The 24851-nt window shown below is 38.1% G+C and overlaps 1 protein-coding gene across 1 annotated transcript in view; it reads left to right on the top strand.

Annotated features, from left to right (window-relative positions):
• LOC143022171 (sodium/glucose cotransporter 4-like) overlaps nucleotides 1–24851 on the top strand; it is a 95990-nt gene that overhangs the window by 50739 nt on the left and 20400 nt on the right. Inside the window, exons 2-8 of the mRNA XM_076180272.1 lie at nucleotides 1076–1147; nucleotides 5691–5795; nucleotides 6238–6297; nucleotides 8430–8534; nucleotides 11316–11505; nucleotides 13233–13444; nucleotides 15948–16056. Of these exons, the coding sequence (XP_076036387.1) occupies nucleotides 1076–1147; nucleotides 5691–5795; nucleotides 6238–6297; nucleotides 8430–8534; nucleotides 11316–11505; nucleotides 13233–13444; nucleotides 15948–16056 (853 nt within the window). The remainder of the gene's footprint in view (nucleotides 1–1075; nucleotides 1148–5690; nucleotides 5796–6237; nucleotides 6298–8429; nucleotides 8535–11315; nucleotides 11506–13232; nucleotides 13445–15947; nucleotides 16057–24851) is intronic.

Genomic DNA, 24851 nt, shown 5'->3' with positions numbered 1-24851 from the left:
GCGCAGGCAGACGGAGAGGCATCATAGGAGCAATGAAAACTCTTCAACCTCCAACCCGAATTCACACTGTTGTCTTTTTATAAGAATCCGCACGACGATATGACGCAATCAGTGACGTCACTTCACGCCACGCCTACTAAACTGTTCCTGTCTTGTCATCACCTCTATCCTCTCCAGTCAGTCGAGACGACTAGCTCGATTCCTCTTCAAGCCGTCGGAACGGAGAGGACTTATTTATTTATTTATTAAATTGTCTTATTTTTCTTATTATTTTTATGTATTCATTTTTTTTTTTGGGGGGGGGGGGCTGTCACCCGCCCGGTTGAGGTCACACATGAAACAGGAGATGGGGTTGATGCTACCGTTGGAGTGGTGGTGCCCAGAGGAAGATCAGGAAGGTGGGAGGGCGCCCCTCAACCTCAGGCGGCGCCAGGGGTAGGGTGTGCTCTCAAGAGGGTTGCCTCGGAAGGGGGGACGGTAAGGTGCCGCGCCACCCCTGCTGAGGCGAATTGTTACGTCACAGAGATGGTACGCTCGTCAAAAACGGAACTTCCTCCTGCTGGCGCTCATGGTTATAACTATTAGTAGAGTCTGTATGTAAAAAGAAAATAAGTATCAACCAAACAACCCAATAAACCTAAAAGTTGACGTCATTAGGCTGCTTGCACCCCCCTCCCCACTTCGTCCTAGTTCGCTGTTGTTATTGTGTATCGTTTCGAAGCAGTCTGGCGACACAAGGAAAGGGAATATCTTCTTGATTGATATTCGCTCTAGGATCCCCGATTTTGTCTCCTTGCTCGCATTTGTTGTCGTAAAAAAGTTGAAGAGTTTTCGTCAAAACCATCTTTCATCTTTGGCAGATGTTCTAGAATCACAGGTGCAAGGAACATTAACTTTTAGCTCTGTGATCGAGTTGTATAATATAATGTCATGATTCTTTTACAGTATACGGCCCCGCGAACATATGCAAGTACTAGAGTTAACAGAGAAAGTAATAATTTTTAGTATTAAGAGCTGTGTTGTCAATGAAGACGAATTCTTTCTCAAGTTAACTTTATTTCCTATTTGTCCTCAGTCGATGTTTCGACCGAATCGAGGCACGGTGGCTGGATACTTCCTGGCTGGACGCTTCATGTGGTGGCTTCCGGTAAGTATTTATCCGTCTAGTAACTCACTGCTTCCTAACCCTGGGGACGCGACCCGAAGTGGGTCCGCCAAGCGGTTTTCCTGGGGTCGCCAAGACATCTTGTATGCTAGATTTTTAAATTCATATTGCTATTATAAAATTCAATTATGTTAACTTTGTCATTTATAACCTGTAATTACCTTTCTCGTGTCTTTCTTACTTGTCTCCTACTTTTTACAGTCAATAACTAGTCATATATATATATATTAACATACAAATACATTAGTGGGATCGCGGTGATATCATGAGTATCATATTGGGACCCCCTGAAAACAAGATTGGGAAACACTAGTCTAGTTGTACTATAAGGGGTTGGAAGCGTGGGGTCCCGTCTTTTCCCTCTATTGATCGAACTTTGCCTTATTTTTGTTTCTGTTATTAACCTAGATCAGTCATTCTCAACGGGGGTGATATCGCCCCCCAGGGTGCGATTTTTGAGCTCAGGGAGGCGATATGGCTAAGTCACATAAAGTCACATAAAGGAACAACGGTTGCTAAATAATTTAAAAGTGGTATTTCATTACATGGACGAGGGCATGATGAAAAAAAAATGGAAAGTATTTGTCCCAGACTGGAACATATAGCAATGGTGCGGTCACCATGTAATAGTTTTCCCTTAGGAAAAGAGCTGTGTCCGATAACATTTCTTGATATTCAGTTTCATTCCAATCTTTTGGTCTTGGGGAGAACATATGCTATAATGAAGTCTCTTTTATTGTGCCCCTCCGTACCAGGGCCCTCACATGTGGGGGAGAGGGGATATGCTCTGGGGCAGCACATTTAGGGGGGTGGCACTTTGTCCTGGGGTGGCACTTAAATTATTGTGCCAGAATAGTGCCAAATCACTGGCATCCTTTATAGACTATAACAGACATTGGCAAAACTCCCCATAGCTGGCCTTTCCATTCCCAAAGTCATGGACAACCTTGAGCAGGTACCCTTCACCCCCATTTTCTTCTCACAGAATGACACAATAAGGAAGCCCCATTTCTTCAGCCTGTCAACAAAAAATGATTATGAAAAATAATAAACAACCCACTTACCCCCCCCCCCCCAAAAAAAAAAATGAAAATCCCCAAATTTCATCTTTACCGATAGATTCATGCTGTCTGTCACAGAGAACCTTTACTCATCATCACCATGGGGGCACATTTAGGGGGGCGGCACTTAGCCATGTAAGGGCTCTACTTAGTACTAATCTTTAGGTGAATTGTTTCAGCCTTGCCCTTACTTGTATTTACTTATTCCACCTTTATGTCACTTTTCATCAAAAACATTACCCCTCCACCCAATTTATCTTATCTGTTTCATTTCCAGGAGGTGCATCTATTGTTCCCCAACTGTAGGTCAGATTTTTGGGTGAATTTAGTCTCAAAATATCAGGCTTGTTTATCCTTAAGTAGTCATTTACTTTCAGTCTAGCTAATAGTAACCCATCAACATTATCATATGCTATTCTAAGTTTACTTGAAGTGCTTCCTTTGTGATACTGCCTTCTTGTTTTCTTAGAAACCATTTCCTCACCTTCTGATTGACAACTCACAAAAAGAAAAAAAAAAAAAGAGCTATTTTCCTTCTTGGGTTCTTCTATTATTTGTGGCTTTGGTGTCCTCTAAGTGTTTTCATGTTTCCTTGTTCCTCTTTGTTAGCATCTTTCCTAATGAAAGTATTTTTTTATCTTCCAAGGCTTGCTGATTACTTCGTTTGCTATGGCTTGTGACTTGAACTTTATTTTCATTGGAGGTGCACAATTTCTCTTATATTTCCCTAACCTATACATGCTATGTGTGTGTGTATTTTACCTAGTTGTATTTTGTGGGAGGAGAGCTATGCTCATAGTGACCCACAGTTGTATCTCTCCACATCCAATTCTTTCTTAAAATCATGTATAATTTTAGCACTCGCTGTTTTCTCTTTCAATTTGTTCCATGTATCTATTACTCTGTGTGGAAAGCAGTTTTTTTTTTCAGATCTCTTCTGTAACTGTCTTTCTTATTTTTTTCTTGTGTCCTCATGTGTTTGTGTGGATCTTCACATGTATTTACCTAGTTGTATTATATGTAAAGGGGAGTTATGCTCATGGTGACCTGTTTTTTGTATCTCGCAAGATCAAGTTTGTTCTTAAATTCTTTTTCTATTTCAAAGTTTATTCTCTTTAATAATTTTGCATCATCCACAAAGCAGTTCATATAACTTTCAAAACCTTCATCCATGTCATTTACATATATAGCAAACATTATTGGAACTAGTACTGACCCCTGTTTTACACCACTGCTCATTTATCCCATTTTGAGTTTTTGTCTTTGAGCACTACTCTCATTTTTCTTTTATGTAGGAAGTCCTCCATCCAATTCAATAGTTTTCCATGTATGCCTCCTATTGTTTCCAATTTATATATAGTAATTTTCTGTGTGGTACCTTATCAGATTCCTTTTGTAGGTCCAGGAAGGCACAGTCTGCCCAACCATCCATTTCTTGCAAAATATCTATCAATCTTGAATAGAAAAAAGATCAAATTAGTGGTACATGATCTTCCCTGTCTGAATCCAAATTGCCTTGGGTTCAATATATTATTTTCCTCCAGATATTTTGTCCATCTTTGATGATTCTCTCACAAATTTTAACTATTTTACTCATTAGGGACACTGGTCTATAATTTGTTGGGTCTTCCTTATTTCCCCCCCTTATATATTGACATTTTTGCAGTCTCCTGGTAGTTTTCCTTTGAGTGAGCATTCAATCATTTTGTATATTTTTCCTGTTAGTTCATCTATATATTTCTTTAGTATCCAGTTTGCAACTCTGTCCGGGCCATGTGACTTGTTAACATCAAGCTTTAATATTTGATTCCATATTTCATTCTGAGTAATACTTAATTTCTTTATTGGAGGAAATCTTACTTCAATTCTTTGATCACAGTTTTGTAGATTTTTTTCCTCTTTGGTGAATACAGATTTGAAATGTTTGTTCATAATATCTGCCATTTCTATATCTTCTGTGTATTCTGTTACCTAGACATAATCTAAGTATTTCCTGTTTATTTTTTAGTTTGCCATTTACATATCTATTAAATAATTTGGGTTGATCTTTACATTTGTCTATTATGTCCTTTTCATAATTTCTTTTTTCTTCCCCACATATTTTTACATATTCATTTCTTAGTTTGTTGTATATTTTCCATTTCTCAGATTTTTTTCTTTCTTTTTCCATGTTTTCCAGGCTTTATCTCTTATGTCTTTTGCCTCACTGCACTTTTTATTATACCAGGATTTTATATATACCCTTTCCTGTTTTTGTCTAGGTACATACTTATCCACTCCTTCATTATAGATTTCCTTTCAAATTGTCCATTTCTCTTCCACCTTTGTTTCTTCATTATTAAATTTTTCCCAATTTGCTTCTTGAAAGAATTTTCTAAGTTTCCCAAAATCTGTTTTGTTATACATTAGTCTTCTTTTTCTGTGTTTTTGTTTATTTCTATATTTGTTTCTTCATTTGATTCTAGTTCTAGTAGTATGTGATCACTTTTTCCAATTGGTGTCTTGTATTCGATTTTATCCACAATTTCAGGTTCTGATGTGAATATCAAATCCAATCTTGAGGGTTCATCATTATTTCTATATCTGGTATTTTCCTTGACCCATTACGTCAATGTATAATCAATGGTCATTTCCAGTAATATGTTTCCCCATCGATCTTCTCCACCTTTCACAATCATTTCTTCCCAACATATTTCTTTCGAGTTAAAATCACCCATAATTACCAAATTTCCTTCATTCTTTAGTATTTCATTTAGTGTTTTTCTTGTGTCTTCCAGCATTTTGGAGTGTTCATTTTCATTCCATGCATGAGTTTTAGGCAGGACATAGATCACTGCATACTTTCTATTTATCATATCTCTATCCTCAACTCTTATCATAATCAACTCCACATTGTTCTCTCCTTCTGTGATTTTTGTCGCATTTAGGCCTTTCTTGGTTAGCAACATGACTCCTCCACCCTGCTTTGTTTCTCTATTTCTGAACCAACAATTATATAATCCTTGGCCTATACTATTTGGTGGTAATGATCCTTTCAATTTTGTCTTCACAATCCCCATTGTATCAGTTTTTTCTTGTTCCAGATAGTCATTCAGTTCATCTATTCCTAAAATCAATCCATCTATGTTAATATATGTTATCTCTAATTTTTTTCTTTTCTTCCTTTTCTTTTTGCTCTTGTATTTCTTTTTCCCTTATGTACCATTTCCTCAGTCTCAAGTCCATCACTCAAAAAAACTCCTTCCTTTCATTTTCTGTTCTTTTCTCATTCTTTTCCTTATCTTCCTTTTTAAGTTTAAGTGTTTTTCTTCTTTTTCCTTATCACTCAGTTCCTTTTTTATCCATAAATTTTTGTAGCATGCATTTTGCCCATTTGCATTCATCAGAATGTAATATATAGTACTATTTTGATTCATCTTAGATACTGCATAAAAGTTTCTTACCCTTTCCTCCTTCCTGAACAGGTGGGAGCTTCAATCTTTGCCAGCAACATCGGGTCTGAGCACTTCATTGGACTGGCTGGGTCTGGAGCTGCCTCTGGTATTGCAGTCGGGGCATTTGAGTTTAATGTAAGTCGCTCCACTTCACTATATGTGAATCAAAAGTTGTCTTAAATACCATAAGGAGAGGGGAGATGATCACAGATTACTACAGGCAGCAATATGTTTATTTACTGCCAGTATCATAACCATGAAACAGATGTTACCATAAGAAATAGGATGTTATGACTAGGATGTACCTAATCATATTTGTAAAATATGACTAGGTACATAAGATTATGCAAATATAAATCATGTGTTTTGTTGTCATAAAAAAACTATAACACTTAAAGGTTCAGAAGCAAAGATCTGAAGTGCATTAAAGAAAAACCTTAAAGAGAAGTGTTATGAAATCAACAACTCAGTCTTGTAAACCACTATTTTAAAATCACCTTCCTCCCTCAATGTAAGGTCAATGTCAGCAACAACACTATATCTTCCAAGAATGTTAACACCCTATATAACCTTGCAGGCTCTTGTCCTCCTGCAGTTGCTTGGCTGGGTGTTCCTGCCAGTGTTTATTGCAAGTGGGGTAAGTGTTTATTTTTGTGTATTTGTTCCCTTATTCCAGGATTTGGTTTGGATTTTTTTCTTTTTGACACCTAGTATTTGAGGAAGTTCAAAGTGAAAGGAAGTTAGTTGTCCAGTACTTAATTTACTTTTTAAACCTGCCACAGCAGTCATCTTTGATGTTTTACCCAGTTTAGAAGTCAAAAGATAAAAACTGATATCCTTAATCTTTTCTTTGTTGAACTGGTATATGCACCAAAAATTTAAAAGCATGCATTTATATCAGCTATAGTAAACTGAAAATATGGCCAACACAAAACAGAATGTTTTCATCTGCCCAGATACCTTCAATGACATTGCTTATCCCTGACTACGGTAATCTAAAAGGCACCCAGTAGTCAAATTAAATGGTCAACTTCTTCCACTGGGCAAAATTCCTGAAATATCAGGCTCCATATTTGATACACACATGATCTTTTTCCCGTACATTAACAAAAGCAAATGAGAAACTGGACCATACTTAGAACAGTTGCATGCATTAGCTTTAGAGAGCAGAACCACTTACCACTGTATGTAAACAACTCATAAGAATTACATTTAACTATGCATCAACACCATAATGTTCAACAGTTAAGAAAACAATGAAACCCTGCAAACAGCAGAAAATGAAGTGAATAATAACAGGCTGCTTTAAACATTTTATAGAACATTACAATATAAAATGAAAGTCCTCCCTGAGCAAGACATGAGAATGATAGACATGCAATTCTTTGCTAGAGTCCAGGAACCTTTCCACTCCTCACACCATATCACATAAATGCAATGTAAAAACGACTCCAGCAGTATTGTTCAAATATCCACAATAACCTGCTTCCAGTACCCTGCTATAAATCCATGTAAAAGCTCATACACATTCAGGTCATAGAACACGCACTCTACAGTAGACTGCCAAGTTTTATACTTCACCAAATTCCCCCAAGAAATCAACCCAATAGAGAAATCACATACATGACAAGGTAGAATTACATTCACATGATTAAGTTCTATTCCTTGCCCCACATAAAAACATTACTAACAGAGAATCAGCCTCGAAATAAATTCCAATCATCATAGAATTGACTCCCATACAGAAGACAGAGAACCACAAACTACACTGCCTAACACTCATCTCTTCCAGATATATCTATATATTAGGTTAGGTTAGGTTAGGCTACCTCCCTTATAAGGAAGGTAGCCAAATCAAGGCATGCCCTGCTTCCACCCATTCCACTCCCATCCACCATGCTTGTTTCCTTCTCATCTTAGTTCCTTGTGGATGAAGGGTCATCTCTGTCTCCTACCCACTGCCTGGGTCAGAAGCAATGCAACAAAGTACAGGACATCCATAACAGGGCCACTTTAGTTACACGGTGACTTCCCCTCCCCATCCCCTCATGGGGAAAATAGAGAAGACAGGGAGAAAGCCCATTGTGCTGCATCAAAATATCATCCATACACAACCATCCTCAACTCGCTCCTATCCCCTGCCTTCTCCCTTACTTGCTTAGCAGACATTCTCCTCTTCCTTAAAGCCCCTTTCACTCATCCATCCATCTTATCCTCAGTCATCCCCTTAAGTTTACTCCATCTACCTCTACTTTACCTTTGCTTAACATCACGTGATTTACTATTATGTAATTTCTCAAATCATCAGTCCACCTCACACTGTATCTTGTTTTATTTTTCCTCTCCCTTCACCATTGCCCCTCTCAGTCAGCATATAGTGACCTGTAAGAACTATTCCCTCCTTCTGCCCTCTACAACCTATCCAACTGACAGTTTCTCCACCTTCCTCCATGCTCAGTCTCCCTCTCTCACTCATAATGTAACCCATTCATCATATCTTGACCTCTGTTCACTGTTACAGGATTTCTCTCATTCATCCCCCCCCCTCCCTCCCTTGATATCATAGAGAATTCTGTTGTCATTATCACAAATGTAACTAGGGTTTAAAATGAAAAATGTAGCACTATGCTTTATGTTAAAAATCACATTATTGTACTGTATGACTACTATTGGTTGACCATACTAAGATGTTCTGTTTGTGACCCAACTTCCAGTTGATCTTGGTCCCTAAGTACATTTTACTTTCTATTTATATCCATAACATTACAGGTGACGACATTACCAGAATATATGAGGAAACGGTATGGTGGACGGCGTATCCGGATGTGCTTAGCAGTTCTTTCAGTTATCCTTTATATCTTCACCAAAATCTCTGTGAGTAACTTAACTAGCTTTAGTTGTAAAGTGTCTGTAGTTGTTAATAAAGCTTACATAACTTCATATTTATATATATATATATGTATATGTATATATATAAAATATATATGTGTATATATATATATATGTGTGTGTATATATATATATATATATATATATTTATATATATACATTTATATATATATATGAGGGGATGGAGAGGGGGGGGTCGCTGAATTTATGAAGCGGCCTTGCTGTGGATGTGCTGTGTCTTGCGACACTGCTTCTGACTCAGGGCAGTGGACAGGATGCAGGGATGACCCGTCATCCAGGAGGTGCCAAGATAGGAGGGAGGGAGGAGGGTGGAGGGGAGTGGAATATATGGGAAATGAAATGGGTGGGAGTGATTTCTATGCCTTTTTCTTTTTGGCTACCCCCCCATGTAAGGGGGAAAAAGCCCATGGTATATGTATGTATGTATATATATATATATATATATATATGGGTATGTATATATATACACACACTCAAAACTACTAAAGAAAGTAAGTACAGAAGAAGATTGTGAATGGCTACAGAGAGATCTGAACAAGGTCTGGGAATGGAGCCAGGAGTGGGAAGTGGACTTAAACATTAAGAAATGTAGTATAATGGAATTTGGAAAAAGTAAGAAAAAAAAAGAATATTAGGACAATATAAAATCGGTGCAAAGGAAGTAAAGAAAGTTGGTTCCAAAAAAGGACCTAGGAATAATCATCACCAAAGACATGTCCCCAGACAAGCAGATAACCAAAATATTCAGAGAAACCTACAATTTATTAAGATTGATAAAGATGGCTTTTAATTATTTGGATGAGGTAATGGTAAAGAAAATACTAGTCATACTGATAAGGCCAAGATTGGAGTACATAGCAACACTATGGACACCCAGTTCAAAAAAGAATATAAGGAAAATAGAAAGAATCCAGAGAGCAATAACAAAGATAGCCCGAACACTTTCAAAACTGACATATGGGCAAAGATTGTCTAAAGTGGAACTACCAACCCTGGAACAAAAAAGAGAAAGAGGTGATCTGTTGGTCATTTACAAAATTATGAAAGGCATGGAAGTTCTTCATGGAGAAGACTTATTAAATTGGGATAGAAGAAAAACAAGGGGACATAAAAAGAAACTCAAAAAGGACAGTTATGGAAGAAACCTGAAAAAAAAAAATCCACAGAGTGGTAGATGTCTGGAACAAATTGGACGAAACAATAGTGTGTGCAAACACCATACATGAATTAAAAAACAAACTAGATGTTTCAAGATACAAAGACGGGTCACCACGAGCATAGCTGCCCTTTCCATATAATACAATTAGGTAAATGAATACACACACACACACCAAATGCCCTTTCAACTTTCATCATCAAATATATATATATATATATGTATGTATCAACGAACCCATCTAACTCAGCACTTCAGTGTTGAAAGTCCTGTTCCCTGTAGTACTGTTTGGGTCAAAATCAATGCAGTTAGGCACAGCTCTTCCACAACAGATCCCAGCAGCCATAACCAGTTTATCCCCACAGTTTCACTGTATAGCCACCCTGTAGAGATTGAATGAAAAATAACAGTGCTGGTTGTTGTATTTACAAGAAGTGCACAGACCAGAGGCCTGCGAACAAGCAGCAAATTAAGTACACATCCAAACAAAATATATATGTACATACATAGAGAGAGGCTGGAGGAAGTGGATAACTTAGGTACTTAGGGGTGAATGTGGCAGGAAAGGGAGGAGTGGAGTTGAGGTAGAATGTAGATTGAGAGAAGCAAATATGCCTTGGGAGATTAAAATGTATAATGCGAAGTAGACCTTTGGGAATGGATGCCAAGAGGAGATTGTATCAGGTGATTGTTCTGACAGCACTGCGTGGGGCAGAAACATGGAACATATGAGAGGAGGAAAGAGTTTAAATGTATTTGAGATGAAATGTTTGAGAAATATGGTGGGGTTATCAGGCTGAATAGAGTGAGAAATGAGGAGGTGAGGAGGAGGGTATTAGGGGAAAAGGAGTAGGGAGATAGGGTTGATAAAAGAGTATTGGGAGGGGTTAGGGAGTATGTGTGAATGATATTTTGATGCAACCTAAAGAGATTTCTCCCCATTTTCTCTTTTTCTGCATGAGGGGATGGAGAAGGGCATCACCAATTAAATGAAGCAGCCTTGATGTGGATGTGCTGTGTCTTGCTACATTGATTCTGACCCAGGGCAATGGGTGAGATGCAGGGATGACCCTTCATCCAGGAGGAGCCAAGATAAGAGGGAGGGAGAGGTGAATGGGAGTGGAGTATGTGGGGATGGAGTGGGTGGGAGTGGATTTTATGCCTTTGTTTTTGGCTACCTCCCTTGTAAGGGGGGAAAAAAGGCTTTGGTATATATATATGTGTATATATAAATATATATATATATATTTATATATATATATATATTTATATATACATATATATACATATATATATATATATATATATATATACACCTATGTTCTTGTGTTGTAGTTTTATGCCTTGTGTCATTTTAAACCTAGGTTCTTTTACATCAGATAACTTAATTACTTGTTAGAGTTTCTTATTTATTTTCATGTGGATCACTAGTATCTGGCAATTTCCCAGTGTTTAGTCCTAGAACAGAACTTCCATTCACTGTAATGAGCTTTCTGTCTCATTTAAACTTATGACTTTTTTTTTGCACACTAGTACAATATACTACACTGTAATAACAATCTATCAATGGATATACTTTTACCCCACAGGTCAACCTATATTCGGGTGCCATTTTCATTCAACAAGCTCTTGGATGGACAAACTTGTATGCTTCCATTGTAGTTTTGCTCTTCATGACTGGATTGTGCACAGTATTTGGTGGACTGGCTGCTGTCATCTACACAGATACTCTCCAGTTCTTTATCATGATTGCTGGATCTATTTATGTTATGATTGTAGGTAAGTTATGGGAAGAAGTGACAATTATAGTGTAGATGTAAGTAGATTACCTTTATGGAAATAGATCTGTTACAGGAAAAAATAACTATAAGAGGCAATATGTGTGAACTGATGAGAATGATAATTATTGCTTCAAATTTCACTAAGCAGAAAACCTGCAACCCACAACAGCAAGCAAGTCCCTCTTTCTTTGTCACTGGCTGAAAGTAGTAGAAGGGGAACTGTTGCCAGTTATCAACTCTTTATGTGTGAAGAGGTGTAAGAAATATAGTTGAAGATGATAGAGCGATCTTGGGCCCAATCTGGAAACTTGAGTGTGCATTACCTGATGGAGATGAAGGGGTTGATATGTTTTGAAGAAAGGCAGCTCAACTGTCCATGTTTCCATGGTACAGGACTACTGCAATGATGAGACACAGGGACAAGTAATTATAGGAGTATTAATCTAACTGGATAGTAGTTGATTAATGGGATCCCATCTCTTTTTTCTCCATTGACCAAACTTAACTTCAGGATTGCTTATGGTTTTAGATTGGACTATGGCTATTCTATGAGTTGATGCATTAGTATGGAAAGCTATATCTTGATATCCTTTCAGGCCTGTAGTCTTTTCCAACTTCTTCCCCTTCTGGTTCAAAACAAAGAGATTTTTGTCAACTTTATTCACTGTCTTCACTGGCCAAAACACCATGATCACCTCTTTTCTTTCTTTTAATGAAGACAACAGAATTGAATGGAAGAGGGGTTGCCATATAATGAAGCATTGGGGGTAAATCAGCTCCAACTGAGGGGCTTTGCTGTAGAAGTGCCATGTCTCGCTACATTATCTTCAACCCAAACAGCATGGCAGGAGACAGGGATAACCTTTAAACCATGAGGTGCTGAGATGGAAGGGGCATTAATTGGTTTTAATGTGTATGAAGTGGGTGTGTGCCAATACATAACTGCATATCCTTTTGCAGCAAAACAAAAGAAACATAACACTGTTAAGAAACTTTGTACAGACAGGTATAAGAAGGTGAGGGGAAGGAAATCTGGGACTGTGAAAGAGCCTTTATTAGAAGAGTAACACATAATTTGACTGGTTTTGACTTGTATCTTTCTCTTGAGAAAAGTTTACTCCATGCTTGAGAAAGACATGTAATGTAATTTGGTATATATGTAGTTTCACTGAAACTGGGCAATTTTTTGTGATTTAAAGTAGACTGCATTGTTTCTAATACATGCAGGGGCATGGGACAAGGATGTCCCTTCATCCACAAAGAGCAAAGATATTAAAAAATATATATATATATATACACACATACATACATATATATACCAAAGGCTTTTTTCCCCCCGTGGGTGGTAGCCAAAAAGAAAAAGGCATAGAAACCATTCCCACCCATTCCATCCCCTACTCACTTCACTCCCCTCCACCCTCTTCCCTCCCTCTCATTTTGGCACCTCCTGGATGACGGGTCATCCCTGCATCCTGCATTTGGTGTCTTCAAATACAGTTCATACCCCTGATATTACCTTCATTATTTCATGAGCTTGTTACCTCAACTTAATATGCAAGTACTGTCAAGTACTTCATGATCTTATACACATGTTCTCAGTAATGATTTAAGCTTTAGACACTACTGAAGACATTGATAATTATAACCAGATTTTTAGGTTTTTACATTTAAGAATGTAGATGGGTATGGCCTGAAGGCATGCTCATAAATCTATTACTTTTTCAGGACTTCAAAAAGTTGGAGGCTATAGTGAGCTACAGAAGAAGTACATCGAAGCCATTCCCAGCAAACTAATGGAGAACTCAACATGTGGCCTTCCCAGAACAGATTCATGGGTAATGCTTCGTGATGCTGATCCTTCTGTTAGTGACATGCCATGGCCTGCATTTTTGTTTGGACAAACTCCAGTCTCCATCTGGTACTGGTGTGCTGACCAGGTAAGTTTCTGTTCTACAAAAAGTGACTATGCAATGTGCTGGTTTGAGAATGTAAGTTAGCTTTTTATGTATGTTAATAGCACTGACATGAAGCAATATGTTTTTTCACTGAGCACCAGCTGAGGTATGACAGTCATGTTGTTCATCTCCTGAATGTGACTGCTGATACGGTAACCTCTGAGAAAAATATGGCCAAGGGGGTGACCATGTGGGATATAGAGATATCAGATGCTTAGTGTATCACCTCAAAAGGGTGAGGGTGGACTGGGAGTCTGCTTGGGAACATAACAAGGGTGCTCCACAGGATTTGAGAACTGCACTGTCATTATGTTTGCTCTCACTGATTGGTGTAACCAATGATGGATACCTGAAAGTGATGGTCATATAAGATGGACATCAGAGATATCACCTTCTGGTCACCCATCTTCAGAAGCTGTTATCACCCTCAGTTGCTCCTGGAGATGCAGCCTCAGTAGGCTGACACTCAATCTCTGAATTGAATTGAATTTTGTATTTCTTCCCCCTATTCACATCAGGACAACCAGTGACTGCTCCCCAGCAACTGTTTTAAGCCAGTGATACTAGTTCAGTGATAAGAGGTCATGGAAATTTTTAAAAGACAAGGTACCTGAAGGATATAGAAAAGTGTAGCTCTCCATTGAAAGGCATAAACTTTTGGAGCAATTCAAATGGGAAAAATAGATGTATAAAGAAAATAAATTAAAGTCAATTATAACAGACACTTTCTGGCTTAGTGGGTTAGAATGTTGCTATTTTTAGTGCAGGTTAATGTGATGGCAGTTCGAACCCTGCAACCAGCAAGTTGGATCAAGGACATAGTTAATTAAATTCCATGCTACAAAGTCTTCTGTAAGAGGCACTGTCCTAGCATCCTGATAGGAGGAGTTTGCAACATTAAACTGAATCAGATCAATCATACATACATACATATACCAAGGCTTTTTCCCCCTTACAAGGGAGGTAACCAAAAAGAAAAAGGCATAAAACCATTCCCACTCATTCCATCCCTAAATACACTCCACCCCCCTCTACACTCCCTCTTATCTTAGCACCTCTTGGATCAATCATAACAGATTGAAAGAGATGGGTTCTCATTTTTGCATATCCTCAGAAGTCCTCAGTGACATTGCTTGCCACTAACTGACTACTCTCTTACTAGACAAAAACCCTTAGATATGAGGCCTCATTTTTGACATAAGCTACACATGACCTTTACCCTTCACACAATAGACCTTGTGAATGCAAATAGAAACTGAACACATTCAAACAGTTGTATATGGGAGATTTGGACAGCAGAAACACTCATTACCTTGTATAAACAACATATAAAAACCAATTAACTATGCCTCTACAGCATGATATCCAGTAATTAAGAAAATAAACAAAGACAACCAATAATCAATACAAAATAAAGCCTCAAGAATAATAATTGGTCACATTAGAATAACACCAATAATGCATCTATTTTCAGAAACCAAAACCTTCCATATTGGTACACATGAAAATAATAGGTATAGAAATCTATGCAAGATCACTAAATCACCCACCCACAGTCCTGTTTTTGATGTGTAAACTGAAGGTCATGGGTGCATAAAATGTGGGGAGAAAGAAAGACTGCTCTAAATTTATATATATATATATCAATGGCCTTTCCCCACTTGTAAGGGGAATGGCCTAGTCAAAGCATGCCATGACTGCAGAAGAAGCAAATTAACTGATTGTTGCCTTGAATTTCATTTAGTGGAAAATCTGTATCCCCAGAGTGGCTGGCAGTTGTCCTTGAGGGCCCTCCTTGTAAGAAACTTTGGACTGTTATCTTTGTTGTATTGGTGTGGGATTGTTTCTGTGTCACTGGCCGAAAATGTTAGGGGAAGGGGAGCAGTCACCATTTATTTGCTCTTCATGTGTGAAAAGAAATATTGTTGAAATTGATAGAGATGGATATTGGGCCCAGTTTGGAGACTGAGTGTAAGGTTTTTAGCTCTTGATGGAGATGAGGTTACCATATTTTGAAAATGAACAGTTTTGCTGTCCATCTTACAAGACTACCTACGTTCTGGTATCTGTCATTGGTCCCATGAGAAATGAACAAAAAAAAACTATAAAACAAGAAATAAGAAGATTTAGTAATGTTGCCCATATGATGGTAATGACTAGTTGGTATTAATATTGATTATCAAAAGCATGTGGATGTGTTGTGTCTTGCGACACTGCTTCTGATCCAGGGCAGTGGACAAGATGCAGGGATGACCCGTCATCCAGGAAGTGCCAAGATAAGAGGGAGGGTAGAGGGTGGAGGGGAGTGGAGTGTATTAGGGATATAATGGGTGAGAATGGTTTTTATGCCTTTGTTTTTTTGGCTACCTCCCTTGTAAGGGGGAAAAAGCCTATGGTATATTTATGTATGTTTGTATCAAAAGCATAATTCAGGTGAATCACTCTTTGACTGTAACTGTATTTCTAAACCTGGTTATTTCTACAGATGATGGTTCAGAGAGCGATGGCCTCTAAAAGCCTGTCACATGCTCAGGGAGCTACAATTTTTGCTGGCTGTGCAAAGTTACTTCCCCTTTTCATCATCATCATTCCAGGTAGGAAGTTGTTGCATGTGAAGTCCATGTAAGTTATTCTGTCTAACGAGTGCTACAAATTGTCATGAACAGCCCAGCTGTTAAGGACACAGTAGGCACAGGAAAATACCTAGTCATAATGTCATGCACGAGTATACGTTGTCGTACCTTTCCTGCTGTGACCTTACTTTAATGTTTGTTCCCAGTGTAACTGCATTGTACGTGAACTTAGGAGCCCTGGAAAGCTTGCACTGTGGACTGCATGAATGCACATGGGCGAATTGAAAGGTTGTGTAATTCTGCAGCTTTTGGTTTTTGTGGTTCAGTGTAGACCAGTGGTTCTCAAGGTCCTAGACCACATTCCTCCTCCCCTTGCAGTCCTAGGCTTCCTCAGTTCCTCCTTCATTTTCAATTATTGTCTGATATTTTTTCACCATTACATATTCACCTTGGTAACTATTGAAACAATTCATAGAAATAAATTTCTTCATTAATTACATACATACATGCATATACCAGGGATTTTTTCCCCCTTACAAGGGAGGTAGCCAAAGTGAAAGGCATATCCATTCCCACCAATTTCATCTCCACATACTCCACTACAATTCACCACCTTTCCCTCCCTCTTTTCGTGGCTCCTCCTGGATGACGGGTCATCCCTGTATTTTGCCCACTGCCCTGGGTCAGAAGGAATGCAGCAATTGCATTAATTGCAAGTAAAAAAACAAACCCTAATTTCAATAGACCATAAAACTTTGATTATTTAATGACCATACATATTGTTAAGAAAGACAGATGTGTGTTACGAGTATCAAGTATCATCAAAAGAAAGATGAAGTTAATAACAATATCCTTGTAGACCTTTTTCCATTCCACTTAATGCCCACTTTGGTCCATGTGCAGAGAAACAACATTAAGCGTTTAAGTAGTGATTTTATTTGAACTATTAATTTGTATATTGAATTTCATTTGATATGTGTGTGCATATATATATATATATATATATATATATATATATATATATATATATATATATTATATATATATATATATATATATATATATATGCAAAATAACCACAGGAGAAAGGAAACTTGTAGACAGTAAGTACTTTCATATATTACATCTTCATACTGAGTCGGAAGATGTAATATATGAAAGTACTTACTGTCTATAAGTTTCCTTTCTCATGTGGTTATTTTGCATTTTTGTATCACGGTGATGTGATTGCTTGCATATATATGTATACACACAAGGGCAAGATACAGGGATGACTTGTCATCCAGGAGGAGCAAAGACAACGAAAGGAGTGGTGGGAATGAAATGGATGTGAGTGGATTTATGTCTTTGACTTTGGCTACCTCCCTTATAAGGAAGAAAAGACCTTGGGGTATATGTATGTGTATTTACCTAATTATAATATACAGGAAAGGAGCAACACTCGTCAGTTCCCGTCTCCTATTCTTTAGTTTATCGTCATACCTGGCCTATTCGAAGTATTTATGTATCTATATGGAAAACTATATTGTATCTTATCCTTCAGACATGTGGTCTTTCTTTATTTGCTCCCATAACCTCTTAATTAAAGCCCTCCCATCTTTAATCAGAAGATATCTTCTGCCACTGTAATCTATCCCCTTTAGTGACCTGAATACTATTATCATATTGCCTCTTTCTGTTCAATCTTTCAAAGTCTTTCCTCATATACTGTAGTTTATCTGTCAGGCTTGGGGGCCAGTTTGGTTGCTGCCCTTGTATTCTCTCAATCTTGCTTATATCCTTCACTCTGTGTGGGGACCATACCACTGATGCATATTGCAATCTTGGTTGGGTCAGGATTTCAATGAGTTTGTTCATCATCTCTTCATCCATATAGTGAAATGCCACTTTAATCTTCTGCAGTAGTCCATACATCTCTCCCACAATCCTGCTGATATGTCTGTCAGGCAGTAGGTTGTCTTTTATCAACACTCCCAAATGTTTCTAATCTTTTGCTTTTGTAATGGGTTCTGTTCCAAAGGAATAGGTTTAGGATGTTCTTTTACAGCTATTGCCCATTTCCTGTACTTTGCATTTTTTGGTATTGAACCTTATTTCCCATTCTGGGCTCCATGCAAAAATAATGTCTAAATTTTTTTGTAGTAGTCTACCTTCCTCCTTGTGTTTCACTCTTCTCATGGGTTCTGTATCATCTACAAATATGTTGCATAGCTTGTGCCCTCTACCATTGACATAGATAAGAAAAATTATTGGTGCAAGCACTGAACATTGTGGAACTGCTTGTTACTGGTCTCTATCTTGACATCCTGTCCTTTACTACTGTCCTCGTGTATCTTCCCTTAAAAAAAAATTTCATCCATTGGAATAGTTTGCCTTTTAGTCCAACATGCTCCAATTTCCACATGAGTTGATTATGAGGTACATATATACATACATACATATATACATATGTACAGCAAAGGCTTTTTCCCCCTTACAAGGGAGGTAGCCAAACTCAAAGGCATAAATCCACTCATAATGTACTCCCATTCACCACCCCTCCCTCCTTCTTTTCTAGGCTCCTTCTGGATGAAGGGTCATCCCTGTATCTCACCCATTGCCCTGGGTCAGAAGCAATAGAGTAAGACAGCAAATCCACACCAAGGCCACTTCATTTAATTGGTGTCCCCCTTTTCCATCCCCTCATGCAGAAAGAGATAAGACAGGGAAAAATCCCTTTGGGCTGCATCAAAATATCATTCACATACTTCCCACCCCCTTCCATACATCACAGCATCATCCATACACAACCATTCTCCACTCACCCTTACCTTTTGTCTTTTCTCTTCCTTCCTCAGCAGACACTCCAACCCCTCTTTCCCTACGCCCCTTTTACACCATCCACCCATCTCATCCTTGGTCGCTCCCTCAAGTTCACTCCCTCAACCTCTGCCTTCTACACCTCTTTTACTAATCTTTTTTCACTCACTCTTTCTATATGTCCAAACCATCCCAGTACTCTTTCATCAACCCTTTCTCCCAACTCCTTTTCCACCCCCACTCTCTTTCTCACCTCCTTGTGTCTCACTCTATCCAGCCAAGTAATCCCTACCATACTTCTCAGGCACCTCATCTCAAACATGTTTAAACTCTTCCTCTCTTATGTTCCATGTTTCTGCACCATGCAGTACTATTAGAACAATCACCCCTTCATGTAATCTCCTCATAGCATCCATTCACAAATGTATATTTCTCATTACACTTTCTAATCCCTAAGGCTTTTATTTCCTCCTGTCAATCTACATTCTTCCTCCACCTCCAGTTTCACTACTCCCTTTCCTGCCACATTCACACCCATGTGATCTTGCTGCAAATGCAGTGTCATCAGTAAACAATAACTGCTTTATCTCCCATTTTTCTTCATTTTCTTTAACCATCTCCAATCCCCAGCCATTATCCTTGCAATTACCTCTTGCACCACCGAACCGCGATGTAAACAATAAACAAAGCGCCACGTGTTACGACAATGACTTCTTAGGGTTTGGTAAGTACGAAAGAAAGAACTTAAGTAGATTATTAGAGATAGAGAGAGAGATGAGCAAAAATAGGACTCGGTGGGAAAATGAAATCATGGACTTAAGAAAAGAGGTCATTGGTTTAATTGATTGTTTATCTAAGACTAACCACGAAATTTCTGACCTGAAAAAAGCTAACTTGGATCTTACAAACGAAATTAAAGAAATGAAAAGAGACATAAATGAACTGAAGAATGAAAATGAAAAGAAGAAAACTAATGATAATAATAGCGAAAATCTAAAGCAAGAAGTGAACAACAAATTCCAAGAATTGACACAAAAGATCGAAGAAAACTTAGGTGGGGACAGTATCCAGGAAATTAAGAAGTGGAAAGAAAATATTGAAAATAAAGAAATTGCTTTCAAAGAAATAGTCAAGCAGCAAATGCAAGATAATGCAAAAGACACAATCATTCAAGTGATTAACGAAAAAGCAAACTGGGTCAGGGACACAGTAGATAGGAAGAAATGTATTGTGGTTTATGGGCTTAAAGAAAAACAAGGATTGGCGAGGTACATGAGAGAAAAAGAAGAAAAAGAGACAGCAGTAGAAATCCTTAATGAAATTCAGGGGGGAGATAGTGATTCAGGCACAGACTTAGAAGAGACTTACAGAATTGGTCGCTATACTAAGGATAGGAATCGACCTCTAAAGATAAAACTAAGGTCACAAGTGGTAGTAGAAGACATATTTGAAAAAGTAGGTAACTTGGCAAAGAGTGAAAAATACAATAAGATATGGATAAAAAGAGAAATGAGTACTGAGGAATTAGAAAAAGAAAGGGCGCTAAGAGAAGAAGCAAAGGAAAAAAACTTGAAAAGATCGGAGACAGAATGCAAAGAATTCCAGTGGAGAGTAATAGACTTGAGATTAAGACAATGGCGCTTCAAAACGAACAAAACAAGGGAAGAAGAAACCAGGGAGAAGGAAGAAAATTAAAAGTGGCCTATACCAACATTGACGGACTAATTTCGGGACTGAACGAACTCAATGATTATCTGTTAGAAGCAAAACCAGACATAATGGGAATTGTAGAGACTAAACTAAGAGGTGAAATACCATCCACTGCTATCGGACAAGGTTTATACAACTACTGGATAAAAAACAGGGACAAGAAACAGGGAGGGGGAATCATGTTCTTGGCCAAGAAAGACCTAAAGGTGACAAAAATTGCAGAGGGCAAAGGTAATGCTGAATTGATCATGATAAAAGTCGAAGGCAAGAATATGAAGAGTAGAAAGTTTGTGGTGACTTATGTGCCTCCAAAAACAAGCGCTTGGAAAGAAATTGAACATAAAAAAATGCTAGATGACACAAGAAAATCACTCAATGAGATACTAATGGGTAAGGGTAATCTGGTAGTTATGGGGGACTTCAATTGCAAAGAAATTTGTTGGGACAGCATGACAGTGCAAGGAGGAGATGACTCGTGGGGCAATGTACTGCTAGATATGACCATGGAGTACACAATGACCCAATGGGTCCATGAAAACACAAGGTACAGAAATAATGAAGAGCCATCGAAACTAGATCTAATATTTACAACAGAGCCTGAAATAGTGCATAAAGTCCAGTATGAGACACCAATTGGAAAGAGTGACCATGTACTCATCGAAACTATACTAAAGGAAGAAATAGACATAGAGAGGAACGAAAAGCATAGGAAAGGAAGACTGAGGTACAACAAAACAGACTTTACAAAACTAAAGACATTCTTCCGGAATGCAAACTGGGAAATATTTTACAGGGAAGAAACAGCAGTGGAAGAGAAATGGAATATATTGATGGAAAACTACAATGAAGGGGTAAACAGGCATGTACCAAGACAAAAGCGAGAGAGAGAGTACATTAAATGTTGGTTCAACAAAAGATGCAGTGAGGCAAAAGACAGAAGGGACAAAGCTTGGAAAAAGTGGAGAAAAGACAAAAAACAAAGCAAATGGCAAATTTATGTTAACTATAGAAATGAGTATGTTAATGTGAGAAGAGAGGAGAAAAGGAACCATGAGAAGGATATTATAGACAAATGCAAAGAGCAACCCAAACTATTCTATCGGTATGTGAATGGTAAACTTAAAAACAAACAGGAATTGGTGAAACTATGCCAAGGAAACATAGAATACACAGAAGATTTAGAGATGGCCGAAGTCATGAACAATCACTTTAAATCTGTTTTCACCAGAGAGAAAATACCGAATTGTGACATAGACGAAAACAAGAAATCTCCCCTCATGAATGAGTTTACAGCATCACTAAAGGAAATATCAGAACATTTATCAAGGCTGGATGTCAGAAAATCACATGGCCCGGACGGTATTGCAAATTGGATTCTAAAGGAGTGCAAAGAAGAACTAACAGACAAAATACACATCTTAATAAACAGCTCACTCAAAGAAGGAAAGATACCCGAGGACTGGAAAAACGCTAACATTGTACCAATACACAAAGGAGGAAACAAAGAAGAACCCACCAACTATAGGCCAGTATCACTAACAAGCACCATTGCCAAAATTTGTGAGAAAATAATCAAGAATAGATGGGTAAAACATCTGGAAGACAATGACATATTAAACCCAAGACAATTCGGATTCAGACAAGGAAGATCATGCTCCACAAACTTAATATGCTTTTACTCAAGACTAATAGACATAGTGCAAGAAAGAAATGGATGGGCTGATTGTGCATTCCTAGACTTGCAAAAAGCCTTTGACAAAGTACCACACAGAAAACTACTAAAAAAACTGGAACACATAGGAGGAATACAGGGAAACCTACTAAAATGGATAGAGGACTTTCTGACTGGTAGAAAGATGAGAGTAGTGCTCAGAGAAAAATATTCAGACTGGAAAGAGGTGATCAGTGGAGTACCGCAAGGATCTGTGCTGGCACCAATAATGTTTGCTATCTATATGAATGACATGGATGAGGACGTGAACTGCTACATGAGCTTCTTTGCCGATGACGCCAAACTGCTAAGGAAAATAGAAACTGATGAGGACTGTGAAGCACTGCAAGAAGACCTAAATAGGGTATGGAACTGGAGTCAGAAATGGGAAGTGGACTTTAATACTAAGAAGTGTAGCATAATGGAGTTTGGAAAAAGCAAAAACAGAATATCAGGAAAATATACAATTGGAACCAAAGAAGTAAAGAAAGTAGGATCCGAAAAAGATTTGGGAGTAATTATCACGAACGACCTGTCCTATGATATACAGATTAACAAAATTGTCGGGGAGACTTACAATTTGCTAAGATCAATAAAAGTGGCGTTTACATACTTGGACGAAGACATGATGAAAAAAATATTGGTTACATTGATAAGGCCTAGATTAGAGTATGCAGCGACATTGTGGTCCCCCAGTACCAAAAAGAATATAAAGAAAATAGAAAGAATCCAAAGAGCAGCTACAAAAATGGCACCTGCACTTGCAAACCTATCATACGAAGAGAGATTGGCTAAACTGGAGTTACCGACACTGGAGCAAAGAAGAGAGAGAGGTGACCTATTGACCATCTACAGAATCATGAAAGGCACAGAGGTACTCGATAGTGAGAACTTACTTAACTGGGACAAAAGAAACACAAGAGGACATGGAAAGAAAATAAAAAAACATAGCTATAGAAGAGAACTGAAGAAAAAACAGTTTTCCTCATAGAGTTTTGGACACTTGGAACAAACTGGACAATGAAATAGTATGCGCAAAAACCATTCATGAGTTTAAAAACAAACTAGACACTGCAAGATACAAAGGCGGGACAACACGAGCATAGCTCCCCTTCCCGCAAAATACAACTAGGTAAATACAACTAGGTAAATATATATAAATTGAACAGCCATGGTGACCTGACACATCCCTGGTGAAGTCCCACCTTTACCTCAAACCACTCACTCTCTTCATTTCTAATTCTAATACAGGCTCTACTTCTCTTGTAAAAAGTCTTGATTGCTTGTAACAGCTTTCCTCCTATCCCATATACCTGCAATATCTTGCACAGTACCTTTCTGTCTTTCCTATCATAAGCCTTTTCCAAATCCATAAAGGCTCATGAAAACACCCTTACCTTTTCCTAAAGCTTTTTCTCATATCTGCCTTACCACAAAAATCTGATCCACACAACCCCTACCTTTCCTAAGCCCACACTGTTCCTCACCAATTACTCCCTCTGTTCTTCTCCTAATCCTCTCAGTCAAAACCCCTCCCCATAAGCCTTCCCAACTACAATTAACAAACTGATCCCTCTAAAACTACTACACTCACATGGATGACCATTCATCCACAAGGCGCTAAGATATAGGGAAACAAGGGTGGTGGATAAGAATGGAATGGGTGGAAGTGGGTACATGCTACCTCCCTACAGTACTACCTCTCATTAACGGACTAAAAGGGGGGTAACGGTGTCCGTTGATGTGAATAATCCGTTGATTTGGAGTGGTTTTTGGGTGGCATTGTGATTGCACGCACTAAACAACAGCACCAAAAACACAGCGAAAACACTGCAAACACAGCTAATTAATGTCCGTTAATGAGAGGTCTCACTGTATATAGATATAGATAAACACAAATGGTGTTAGTACTGATCCTTGTCAGAATTTACTAGTGACTCCTCCAACTCAGTACCTTGGAGTGTAAACTAGTGAATTTTATGTTCTATGGTGGTGCATATAATTTTTATATTCATATAGTCTTTTCTTAATTCTTCATGATGTTTTGTTTAAAATATGCTGTGGAGTACCCACCACATGGAATTTTATATATCACACTGTTTTTGTTCTGTCTATCATTGTGTACATTTCTTGATGTGCTATTTTGTTTTCAGCCCAAATGAGTGCACTATGTTGAAAACTATTTGTTTAAGGAACTTGATTATTGATTCTGTTTTTCTAGAACAGAGCATTGCTAGGAATTCATTTTTGTGTTTCACTAGTTCAAGTGCCAGAGAATGCTAGCATAGAAAATAAACTTTGTATGCTAAATGGTGTAAATAGGCATATATACTATTCACAGTGGAAAATAAGTGGACAGAATAGTACCATTTTTGGACTATATGAACACAAAAATGACCATAGAACAGCAAATTCATTAGTTTACACAAATAATGATGGCCACATGCCCAATTGAAATAAAATAGGAATATAACACACTGGTATGAAATGGATGAGAAGACCCTTGAGACATTATACTTAAGGTGAGGAGCATATGCCAAAAGATTTGTAGCTGCAGCTAAGGCTGTCACCTTTGCCCTATGTGTTTGGACTCTTG

This window comes from Oratosquilla oratoria, chromosome 44 (genome assembly GCF_046742065.1).
Source record: "Oratosquilla oratoria isolate Oo_2021 chromosome 44, ASM4674206v1, whole genome shotgun sequence".
Lineage (NCBI taxonomy): Eukaryota > Metazoa > Arthropoda > Malacostraca > Stomatopoda > Squillidae > Oratosquilla > Oratosquilla oratoria.
This window is presented reverse-complemented; position numbering and strand designations above follow the sequence as displayed.